Here is a 12,815-nt window from a genome sequence, read left to right on the forward strand (position 1 = left end):
TTCACTATTGATAAAATACCCCCTCCAGGGATTGTACCATTAGCTTTGTTACTGCAGCAGCAAAAAAAAGTAAACCCAAAGCTCCTGTGAATTACCAGTCCATCATCATAAATCAGAAGAGAAGCACTTGCACAGGTTCATGATGTCATATGAAGACCAAAATATATTTATATCCTTGTTTACTCTTTCCTGTTTCCCTAGGACAAAAATAAACAGTCTCTAAATCCCATGTATCCTTATGCCTGAGCTCAGCAAAATGTAATGGGCATGAAACCATGAAAGCACCCATGATGTATTTGTCTCGAGCAGGTTGCTTTGGGTTGGCTGTGATGCCCGCTCTCCCTCTGGCCTCTCCTACATGGATGAGACCAGTTCCCACGGAGTCTGCTTCATCTGCTGCACTCACTGTAGGGACAGTCCCACCTCCTACTTTGCCTTCCTGACCCTGGGAGAGACAAGGAAGGGAGATTTAAGCCTCCAAGCCCTATGCAGGGAGTGGATAGCCTGGCAAGTGCAGCAGAGGTGGAGGAGCTTGGTACCCATGTGGGGACCTGGGCTTGCCACCACGAGGACCTTGGCCATCTTGTCCACCAAGAAGGCTAAGCCATAGAGTTTGGAGCTTGGGGGTGCAGTTTCCTCCCGCCTCCTTTGCTGATGATTTAGGAATCTCATCTAAGGTTTCTGAAGTGCTTGGGCATGGATGATTCCCCACATTTCATTGCAGACCTCCCAGCTCTCAAACTTTCTGTACCCACCTGAAACAGGAACTTCTGTGTTTGCCAGTGATCCTCTTCCCCTCTTCTCACATGAAACTTTCTCTCTTAGCAATTTGTTTTTCTTGTGGCTTCCTTTCCAGAAATTAGACAGGGAGTAGCAGAAACAGTACACCATCCCACGTAACCTCCCCCTGCAAGGAAGCACACTTGCTTTTATTTGCCCCCAAAGCAACAACTCCTGAAGTCAATGACTGTCACTAAGTGGCTGGGGGTGATACATGTGCCACACCACATTTATTTACAGTGTCCCTCTGCAATGTTGTTTTGGTTTTCCCCCAAGATCAGCTCCCTGCCCCTCCCAGTGCTCCCCAGGGTGATGCTGAGCAGTGAGGACCATGCAGGTAAGCTGCTGGCCCCATGTGTGTGTCGCACCATGCAGAGGTACCCCTGGCATCCCCTCCCATAGCTGCTGGCAGACAAATTATGTCCTTTAGGACTGGCAAGAAAAAGTATTTTGGTTTTATTTTTACTTTTTCTTTTTTGAAACATGGCCATAGAAACCCAGGGTTTGGGTTTCATGAGTCTTTTAAAACCAAGTGAGTTCAGTTTAAGCCTTTATACTTACAAGTTAGCACCCATCGGTTCTCATGTAGCTCCACCTGCTTCATCTCAGAACTGAACGGACATGACACACAGCTCTTTCAGAGTCGAGCACGTGATGTATTAAATAGGTATTGACAGTGGTGCATGGGTTAACGAGTGGCAGGGAGATTGGCCAGGTGTTCCTTTGGTTCTTCTGCTGCACTGATATACAAAGATGCCTCACAGTGAAATTAAAAATTTATACATCCTAAACTGCTAGAGTTCTCCACACAGTTCACCACTAACCCTTGGGACTCATTGCCACAGGGGCATGAGGCCAAGGGCCACTGCCATGATGGGTTGGGAACAAATGCTGCCAACAAGTAGAGCCACAGACTCCCTTGTCATTTGCTTGTCAGATGTGTATGAGCCCTACATGGGGTGACAGATCAGTTCTCTTCCTTCTCCCCCTAACGAGTTGCTCCAGACAGCTCTGTGGCATTACCCATATTGCTGCAGTCCCCATCCAACAGAACAGAACACCTCTTATCCCCCACTCCTTGCCAAAACCAGACTTAGAGCCATTATATGCCACTGTATAAAAGCTAATTTTAAAAGTTGGAGAGGGACTTTTTACAAGGACCTGGAGTGATAGGACAAGGGCTGATGGCTTTAAACTGAAAGAGAGTAGACTTAGATTAGATATAAGGAAGAAATTCTTCATTCTGAGGGTGATGAGGCACTGGATCAGGTTGCCCAGAGAAGCTGTGGGTGCCCCTTCCCTGGAAGAGTTCAAGGCAAGGTTGAGTGGGGCTTTGAGCAACCTGGTCTAGTGGAAGGTGTCCCTGCCCATGGCAGGGGGGGTGGAACTAGGGGATCTTTAAGGTCCGTTCCAACCCAAACCATTCTGTGATTGCATGATTCTCTTCTCTGGGGCTGCAAGACCCTGGTTTGTGCCTGAGAAATAGGAACCAGGGGACCCACTGTAAATGCCGGTTTTGGTATCACTGCTGCTCGCTATTAACCAGAGGGATCTGGGGCTGGCATCAGTAGAAAGTAAGTGATTTTTTTTTTGTGCTTTCATGAATTTAGACACTGTGGTCAACAGCCCAAGTGACCCAGCTTAAAAAAAAAAAATAGACATTTCTTTTGAGTATTGAGACTATCTCTGTCTTTAATACAAACATGGGTGAACAATCCCAGTCTTCTACTGCAACGGTCCAGGCAAATGCCCGCTTCCCCAGTTAAGGAAGAAAGTTGCTACTTCAGGATACTATTTAAAAATGGCACTTTGTGGGGTTTTACCTCTAGCTGCCTCTGCCTAACACTGAATAGCCTGAGCTTTCTTCACTATGGTATGCTTATTTTTCCATTTTAATTCACTTCAGTGGGTGATTTTTACACAATAAAAACACAGGCATTTGTGGATATCTAAAACTGAACACAGGCTCTTAAAAGACAGTAACAAAGTTCGACCCTCTGCCCATCTCTAATTGTAATTTATCTTTTTTTACATTCTCATTTAATGGTAATCATAAATAATATCAGTTGTACAAAATATATTTTTAAAGCCTATTTGGCTCCGCATATTTCTTCCAATCTCTCAACCCACTACTGTTCCACGCAGCAACAAACTATAAAAGAAAAAAACCTGCTAACCACTTTTTTTTTTTATGCTGGTCTAGCATAATCTTTATTTCTTTAGGCACTTTGTGCAAACATTAAATTGATAAAAGACATAATGTAGATGGACCCACAGCTGAACTGAAGGTAATTGCATAAAAATGAAATGGAGACCTATAATTGTACACTGCTTTAGCCTCTATCGCACTGTTTTCTGGAAGCAAGGATCTTGCTTGTCATAGCAAGTTGCTTGTTACAGTGATTGCATGAAGACTTGATCTAGCTGTACAAGACAAGTATAACATTACTTAAAGGGAGCTTTTCAAACTAAGAGTCTGACACTAAAATGTGCTGTATTTTCAAAGATGTAGTATGCTTTAACAAACAGAAGAGTCCTTGAATGACAGCTTTTGTTACCCTTTTGTTTGATGGTGCTGTATTGAAAAAATCAGGTTATGTCTATGCCTTTCTATTTCTGGTTTTGATTTCTCTTCAACAGCACTTCAAGAACAAAAATTGACTCGAAGCATGAATAGTAGAAGTCAGTGGATACAGTAAATGTTAATCTGGCATTTACTGATTACTTCTGTCTAATCTTTTTCTCATCTTGTTTGTCAAACGCTTAAATACATTCTGCGGGACATTGTGTTGTTGCAGAAGTGGGGAACTCAACAGATACGTTGCGATTTAAACTATATCCTGTTTAGACTTTTGGGCCAATTTTGATAGTGGAAAATGATAGAAACCGTCATTCTTACCTAGGCCTTTCCATCTGATCTGTGTGTATTCAACTGCTCAGCCTGTGCGCAGCGCTCAGCCTGGACAAACAAGATCCATTTGTAAGATTGGCACCTGGGTAATAGGTGGAGCATGTGTCTTTTGGACTCACAAATCAATTATTATCCAATAAATCCAATGCATAAGCAGGACATTGCTTCCTCCAGAGCTCTGCTACTTCAATTAACACAACTTTTCCTGGAGACAGTATGTTAGTGAATGAAAGTGCAGGAAAAATTGTGGTATGCCATTGATTTATAAACATTAGGAAACAGTGGTTGCTGTACGTGGAAGTGCATCCAAAATGCATGAATTTTCACATTTTGCACTCAAGACACTGGCCAAGAAGTCAGAGGGGCAAAACAAAGCTGCATTTACCTACTCAGGGAGGAAAATCGTCAACAAATTATCACAGGTGGGCAAGATCAGACACACTTTGCCCAGGATGCTGGTTTCCTATGACCAAGTGTGCAACCTGCAGGTGAGCACCTCTGTGCTTTGCACTGCTGGTTCACACCAGGAGGAGCCACCGCCTCTCCTGCCCTTCTCAAGTCTCCCCTGAGGCTTTCCTTTGTCATAACACTCACAAAACGTGACAGTTCTAGGTTTCTGAGACTCCTTTCTGTGCCACTGCTGTCTCACTGTCTCCTTCCCTCCGCTTCTCTCTATCCCACTAGTTGCTCCCTGCCGAAGGCCAACCTGTAAACTCTCTGGGACAGGGAAAAATCCACATTTCCTTCACAGTAGACTTTGTCATTATTACAAGCTCAAAATCAAGCCAAAACATCTGCCAACACACATTTTTAAAGCAGTGATTTAAAGTTAAAATGAAAATAGTAGCTTAGTATTTCTTCTTATCCTCTCCCAGGGTCTTACTCTGCTAACCTCTACCTACCTTTTCTGCTTCTGCATATTCCCCCACAAGATGATAATCTAAAATGACAGGAATTACGACTATGAGTAAAAACTTACATGAGTTGCTCACTCATTTTGTAATTAAATAGAATCACAGAAATCATAGAAAAATTAAGCTTGGAAGGGACTTCTAGAAGTCACCTCATCTGGTATCTGCCTTAGCTAAGGGCTAACTCTGCAGTAAGAGCAGGTTTCTGGGGTCCATTTTCAGCTGACCTCTCCACACTTCCCCAGCCTCACCGGAGTCTGCCCCAGTGCTTTATCCCTTCCATGATGAAGAATTTGTCCATATGCAATCCCAATTGCCCTTCCTGCAGCCTGTGACAGTGGCCTCTTGTCCTTTCACCTCTGTGCACTGCTGGGAGGAGTTGGGGTCTGGCTTCCCCATTACCCTGGTTATGAAGTGGAAAACAGCATCTAGCACCGTTCTTTGCCTTCTCTTCTCCAGGCCAACCAAGCCTAGCTCCCTCAGCCTCTCCTCATACATCAGGAGCTCCAGACCCGTCACCACCTTGGTGGCCTTCATTGGACTTGCTCCAGATACCAGTTAGACCTCAAATCCTTGCTTCCCTCACTTTGAGACAAATGGTCCCAGTTGTTTTTCACCTGCCTTGCAATCCACCCATCCCATTCACATTTCCTCCTTTTGGCTGCAAGGACACTGCGGGACACAACTGCAGCCTCCACAAGGTTTCACTCTCTGTCAGCCTTTTCTTGGCTTTTCTTGAATACATGTCAGGGGTCAAAGGCACCTGAAAAATAAAAGATATGCAGGGTTTCTCTTCTGGCTCCTTGCAGCAGAGCGCAGGCTAGCTGCTTTAGAGCACTTACTGTTCGTCTCAGAAAGTAATGTTTGCAAAACTGAGGGGTTTGTAAAGATTGATTATCTGTATATAGCTCAAGAGCAAGCATATCACAAGATTTAAGTAAGATAAAAAGTGAGGCTGTGCTTGATGTGAGGAGCAGGAGTTAATCAGCTGTAGATAAGAATTGATGAGGTTTTATCATCCCAGCCATAGAGAGAATGACTGCATTTCTTGGCCTCTTGATCACTTTGGAGAGTAAGTGAAACTATATATCAACCCATGTTTATCGGTGCCTGAGAAGTTTTTCAAGAATAAATTGAGCTCAGAACTCTTCTTAACCTTTCCCCTAGTTGGGGCTTAAAATTAAGCCCTCCCTCTGATTTCTGAGCTGCCTCTCTGGCATGCTGACAGCATGTGAGGTATCCCATCTTCTAGTTGACTTCCAGGCCAACACCACAAGTGTGGATGAAGTTACGCAATAACGAATCTGGATGTTAAACAGAGACCATCTGGCTCGCTTTGCTGCAAGATTATGAGCCATGGAGAGCTGGCACATCTGCATCTAGGTACCACCTACACACACATTGTTGGCTGTAAATTTAGGGAAACAGAGCTGCTGTTGAAAACTAACAAGATAATTGTTTTGCCTTCTTTTATATCACAAATTGAAGTTAGGGTTTCCCACTTGAAATAGATGTTGACTGAGGCAGTAGTTCTGTTCTGTCTCCTAACCTGATCCCACCCAGCGGAAGTGAATTATTCCTTAGCCTCTAAGTCCACTGGGTTTAAGAGAAAACCTTAGAGTGCAAGTTCACAAATACTTAACTATGAATAAGCTTTACTTACATAAAGAGGCTGAAATCATTAGGTATAGGGTTAGGCCTTGGAAGTAAACAACGGTAGGCTTGGAAATTCTGCATATGTTATTCTTTCAGATCTTTGTCTTAATATCACAAACAAATGTGGTTTGTTTTTTTTCCTAATCCCACCAGATAACCAGCTTACAAATGAAAAGCATACAGATGAAAAGCCTATGAAAGGTATTGTTATGAGTTCTGTGGCAGAATTCAGCATCACAGACACTTCATCAAAGGGTACCAAAACCCAGAAGCAATTGTCAGATGCGAGCACATCGTCCATTGCTTCCCTGGAGAAATGCAGAGAATTCACCTACATTGAAGATGACGGATCAGTACATCAGAGAGACAGTGACGGTACGTTTTATAAAACAGATTACATTTAAACTGATTTCTAAATAATGCCCATTGCAAGAGCCCTGTGTGTATCTAACTTTAAATAAATGCTTACATGCTGAACAGGAGGTTCAAGAACATAGCCAAAAGCAGCATTAAGTTGCTCTGCAGACATTTTTGTGATAGTTGAGAATCTGTAGAACATGATCTTCAATTGCCAGTGATATTAAAGTCATGGAAGAGGAGCCTAGAACCGATGGTGCAACAGAGCATTTGTACTTTTGTAATGAGTGTTTGCACAGGGGTACTAGTGTTGGTATCAGACAAGCAGAGCATTTCACATGGACCCACTTCTCCCCAGTAGGTTGTTGCTTTTGCTACTGGTACTGCAGCAGCTGCTATTGTTGTTGAACTGATGCTGTGTTTGGTGGTCTGCATATTACTTCTCTGGTCTTGTACGTGTAGTTCTTGTACGGACCATCACATCCAACCCTCCCATTCTGCTGACCCACCACCAAATCCCCCTCTGCTGCCTACACTGCAAAGCTCACATGGGTCAGGACGAGGAGCAATCTTCCTTCTCTTCCCTGCTTCTGCAGGAAACTGTCTTTGATGCCTGGGCCTGGTGGATGTACGTGGGTAGAGTTTTGGTTAGGTCAGCATGCTCCACATCTTGAAAAAGCAGATTTGAAAACAAAGAGCTGTGAAAGGCAGCTACAAACCAAAATTGCAGCAGAGGCCAAATAGTTCAGTGCATTTTTGCAAATGAACATTGCTAAAACATAACTTGCTCTGGAACTATTAACCAGAGCTGTCTTACCTTTTCAGAAAAGGAGATGATCCTTTTTGTTGTGTAAAAGCTTCAAGTTAAAGAGCCAAATACCTGCATTATTTTTCTAAGAGTTTCCGAGGCAATAGTATATAACCAAGAGTTAAGGAATAGAATGGGTTGTGAACACTCATTAAAGACCAAGGGGCATGACTCCTGCTAATCTAAATGATATAACGCTCCTGATTTTAGTGGAATTATGCTGAGAACCAGCTATACCTTGTTATTCCAATGGATATGAAAAAAGTGTTTCTCTGAAACATCTTTAAAGTTTCTTATGTGCACCTTTTTCAACAACAGATTAGTGTGTTATATCCAGCGGAGTTGGAATCTAGCGCATATATCATATCAGCAATCCCAGAATTAAGAACTTCTAAATACAGATCAACACAACAAACCACAATGCTCTCCAAGAGCCATTACCATCTGCACTGCATCGCTGATCCTGTAATAAAAGGGATGTCCCTGATACATCTATTAGAATGCATTTCATTTCAACGAAGGATCTGAAATATTTATTTCATTTAGGGGACTCGCCCGCTAGCCCAGACACTCGCTGTGTTCTGAGTTTGCTGACTACCCGATCAGGCCCCTCAACCATTACTGGCACACAGGTGTGGAGCACGTGATGCAAATAACAGATTTCATACTCCTTAAAAAATCTAAAAGTGAAGGAAACTAACAAAGAATAAAAAAAAAAAAAACAATCTGTGCTCAATTAATAATGTTAAGGGTTGGATGGAAGCCAAGAAAACCAAAGGAAGCCAGATTTGTGGTTGTCACTGCATACTCTGCTCACTCTACTCTGACAAGTTACTGCTTATTCCACACACGCGAGGCCAAAGCCTGTTCGCTGGTGCATGGAGAACCTCTGAAGGCAGCATGATAGCTGAGGAAATCGGCGATTATTTTGTTCCCTGTGCTCAGAGAGGAGCAGATCCCAAGCTCATGGGTCTCACCAGGGGCGACCGTTGTGGCCTCAGCGTGCTCTGGACCGAGTTGATTCAGAGCATCATCTGCATGAGCAGAGGGTGAGCTGGCAGCCACCAAGCAAGAGCAGGAAAATTTAGAGATGAGGCAGGCTAGCAAAATTATTAGAAGTTCTTCTTTTGTGGTAATTAATCTACTAATGTGGAGAATGAGAGCTGAGGTCGTTGTTCTCACTGAGATAAATGCAGTAATGCCGTTTCGCAAACAGCAGGGAAAACAGAAGAGAAAACAGGAGATTGCATCTTCTTTTATGCAGGTTGTGGCTAATTTATTTTCAAATATATAAATGAATACACAGGAATGGATGTTTAATTGCTAATATCTATTATTTATATACATTACCCCACTTAAAACGGGACAAAAAAGCCTCACACATGCAGATTTTTCGAAATGTGTTACATCCATTATCACAGTTCATGGTGTGTGCTCTGATGGGAATTTAAAAGCATCTTTACTGCACATCACAGACTCTGTGCTGAAACATTACTTTATTATTAAAATCTTGTGCTTTTTGTGTGCTCTCTTTCCTGGGTGAAGCCCTAAGAATCATATCTATTCTCTCAAGATTACATAAGCACCATTATGGTTAACACATTCAGGAAAAAAACTGTTATTAGAAAACAGAGCTTTGGAGAGAAAAAAAAAAAATCGAAAGATCCTTAATTGATATATAATTTTGAATTTCATCTCTCACATCTGTGTATAGGAAGGAAATTTCATAAACATAAGATATCTAAAAAGAATAGTCTTAATTACACATGGACTACTGGATAAAATGATTACATTTTCTACACTGTAAATTTCATACAATTAAATGCAGCAGTGTCACCTTATAAAATGTTTCAATTTTATAATTATTTCAGTTCATTTAATTAGAAAAAAATATAAGCATGAATTTACTAAGTATCACCGAAATCTAGTCATTCTTATTCTACAGAACTGACTTAGAAGTTAGTTGTGCTTGTCTGAACTTAAATAGATCTTGACATATTTAAATAAGTATTAAAATTGATAACATTGGTGATGATATGCTACTTAGAAAGAAGTTCAATCACATGCTATTTGTTCTTGGTTTAACTGCTTTATAAAGAAGCTGGAATGATTTTTATTTTTTTTTTTAGTTTTGTTTTTCATCAAGAAAGCATTCTTAAAAAGAAAAAAAAAAATAGCATAATTCTGGAAACTTCCTGGCAGTGAACTTTATGTTACGTGAGATAGAAAATGCCACAACAGAACCAATGCAGTTGAATGAGTTCACAGTTAGTCATCCTAGGGCAAGAAATGTGGTTATAACCATATGCTTTCCTGAAAGAACCAATGAAAAGGCATTCATATTGTTGAAGGCATTTTTCCTTTCCAAAAACAAGGAGGGAAAAAAAAATAAAATTGAAAGGTCTGGGTCTTTGCGCTCCAACTGGATTCACACAGTCAGAATCTCACACCTGCTCCGAGCCTTGCTGCACGGGGAGGCAGCCTCCCCAGATGCCGTACTCTGAGTGGCGGGGAGTTAATTAGTTGGGTTTTGAGGGGAACAAATATAACACAAAGTTTTTGTCAGGGTGACCAAGTTTTCAAGAATATTCCCTGGCTCCAGACGCACATCCTAGCTGCTGCTATCTTCCAAACTTTTGTCCCCTTTCAAAAATTGACAAGTCTGACTGTGAAAAGGTGAGAAATGCATTTCAGTGGGGAAGTGGAAGGACCCAGAGCTGAGGATCAATCAGCACACTGCCCTCTGTAAATGCTGTTCTCTGGACTTGCTTTTCCCCCCTGGCTTTGGGTAGGCAACCTAGCTGTCATCAAACGTTTTACTGAAACAGGCTACTTGCAGAAATCAAACTATAAGCAGATGAGGAATCTGTGCTCTTTTTTTCCCCCATGTGTGTGGGTTTGGTCTTGTCCATAAGATCATCTCCGTCCTTACCCAGATGCCGTATCGAGTTTGTGCACCAGGGACGCGCATCCAGACTGATCACATAGGAAAGCAGGCACTAGACCCGGAGAGTCTGAGGGCTGGATCCACTCTCCATGAAAGCTTTGGGTGTTTGTGCCCCGACTTCCAGCAAGGATTGATTCAGACCGTAACAGATTTACAGCCCAGAAAGGAATGGTTTAAATAAGAAGGATTCAGTTCTAAACTGTTCGTATGCAGGCAAAAATGCCCCTGAAAGTTGGTTTTGGGGTTGGGTTTTTTTTTTTTTTTTTTTGGGGGGGGGGTTTAATGCCTTCCTGGAAATAGCAGGAGCAGCCTGATGACTTTTATCTTTAATTTGCAAACTCCTGCGAAAAAGAACATAAACTCCAGCATCACGTGCATTGGCCAGGTAACACAGGTGGCATCACAAAGCACTTCCAAACTCCTGCAAGACTGCAACCCCCCCAGCAGAGCACCCCAGTCGAATCCGGTGCTGAAATTTATAGCCCAAATGCTTCAAGTGTATAGAATCATAGAACCATTTAGGCTAGAAAAGACCTTTAAGATCATCAAGTCCAACTGTAAAGTTGGTTCTGAGTATGTGTTCCTCTGAACTCCGCTGCCACAGAATATTGTCATTCAAATTATTTTCATGCCGCCGTTGTTTTTCCAGAATAAACAACATAGAAAATAAATCCTTTTGTTTGACTTCATGGAAGTAGTTATCATCAATGTATTTTTAGCCCACCCTGTGTGCTGTCTTGCATGTCATTTCTGTGTAGTCACACTAGTCTGAACCTGGGTAATCAAGCACACCCTTTTTCTTATATCTCACTGCTTTTCCTTTTTCTTAGATGAATGTGCAACACTTATCCTGGCCTGCTTGTTCTGCCAATTTTGGGACTTTCTTATAATGCTGCCTGATACCTGTGAACATTGGCTGACAGATACCTGTTGTCCATCCAATAGATACTACCAGACCTCCAACGAAGACCACGCCAACAACGACTGCAACTGTGACTGTGACATTGATTGCAGCCTTTTTGAGTCCTGCCACGAGACTGGTGAATGCCTGGAACTTGCCATGGAGATTTCTGAAATCTGCTATCGCTAATAGGAAAATAAGTGACAAAATTCCTCAAATTTGCCTGAAAGTGAACTGACAGAGAACAGAGGAGTTTTGTTTTGGGTTTGTTTGTTTTTTTTTTTTTAAGATAACATTAATAACCAGAGCGTTTGCCAACCAGGACTATGTGCATCACGCTGCTCCCACCCTGGAGGTCTGTACATCTGTACCATTCTGGTTGTATGATTTCACAAACTGCTGAAACCAATGAAGGGGAAAACCAGGTCTTCTCCTTTGCCATAGACAACAACAGAATTCCTAAGTGCCAAGTGTGCTCGGTGTTTTACCCACTGTCAATCCAAGGCTTTTATAAACCTCTAATTGCTTTAAACACGGATTTCCCCATTCATAAACACAGGACAAATTAGGACATTATTTGAGGACCGATATATATTAGTTCATCTTCCTAATGGATTCATACCTAAACATGTATTACACATTGTTGGTTATTATTAATAATGTATGATAGAGCATCATTTTATAATTAAAAATTTATTTATTCAATCTCTTAAAACACACTTATATGCTCAGTTTAGGTAGAAAAGAAAATTAAATGAATTAGAAACCATGCTAGCGGTAATTACAGCAAATGTCTCTAAAAATCTCCAGTGAATTTTGTAGAGGAAGCATTTTAACAGGGTAGTGCCATTCGGCAGTGTATTAATGTGCCTGCCTATGGTTGTGTAATAACAGGTTAGGCCCACTGTTCATTAGTTATAGGAAAGGGCTCCTTAAGTGTAATTAGCCTAAATGGGAATTGACTGCAGACTTCCAAAGGAGAATCACCCCATGGGTAGCCAGGAACTCCTTTGCCTGATTTTCATTTGTAAGATTTCTGCAAGCAGCAGAATATTGCCACCTATTCTAGTGGAAACCAGAATCTCCACCTGGGCATGAAAGATTACAGAATGACAGCATCTGTCCTGGCTGCACTTTCAAACTCCCTCTATCTCTTTTCTGATGGCAGGTCTGATTAATAAAAAGGAAACACATCTTGCACATTAGACATGTGACAACAAAAGCATGTAAAATCAGCTGCCCGAGGGTGCAAAACACACGTATTCAGCACAGAGGAAAACACGGAGTTGCTTGCTCACGTTAGGTATTTATAGACGAGCACCAAAGACAGTGTTTGCTTTGTATAGGCACTAAAATATTCCCCCAAACCCCACTGATCTCAGTGCAGAAGTGCCTGGGGAATCCCAAACAAGAATCCTGGACAAGATGCTGGGATACTCAGCATCGCTGAAATCATTGAAGCCACTTGTTTAATAATCTGAGTTTCAAATCTGTAGTCCTGACACACAAATATTTAATGGGAAAAAAAAAATTGTGTGAACTTC

At 41.8% G+C, this 12,815-nt stretch overlaps 1 protein-coding gene across 1 annotated transcript; it reads left to right on the plus strand.

The window, feature by feature from the left end:
- The first annotated feature begins 1,032 nt into the window (after positions 1–1,032).
- On the plus strand, positions 1,033–11,460 carry MDFIC2 (MyoD family inhibitor domain containing 2). Its single transcript, XM_035901409.1, has 3 exons — positions 1,033–1,117; positions 6,412–6,633; positions 11,201–11,460. The coding sequence occupies exons 1-3, from the start codon at positions 1,033–1,035 to the stop codon at positions 11,458–11,460; spliced, it is 567 nt and encodes a 188-aa protein (XP_035757302.1).
- The last annotated feature ends 1,355 nt before the right edge of the window (positions 11,461–12,815 follow it).

Source organism: Egretta garzetta, unplaced genomic scaffold (assembly GCF_000687185.1).
Source record: "Egretta garzetta isolate BGI_Z169 unplaced genomic scaffold, ASM68718v1 scaffold228, whole genome shotgun sequence".
Taxonomy (NCBI): domain Eukaryota; kingdom Metazoa; phylum Chordata; class Aves; order Pelecaniformes; family Ardeidae; genus Egretta; species Egretta garzetta.

Excerpts from the sequence above, each read along its gene's own strand:
- MDFIC2 (XM_035901409.1), top strand. The coding sequence starts at position 1,033 with ATGTTGTTTTGGTTTTCCCCCAAGATCAGCTCCCTGCCCCTCCCAGTG. Across the intron at positions 1,118-6,411 it reads GAGCAGTGAGGACCATGCAG|ATAACCAGCTTACAAATGAA; the intron begins GTAAGCTGCTGG and ends TAATCCCACCAG. Across the intron at positions 6,634-11,200 it reads ACATCAGAGAGACAGTGACG|ATGAATGTGCAACACTTATC; the intron begins GTACGTTTTATA and ends CCTTTTTCTTAG.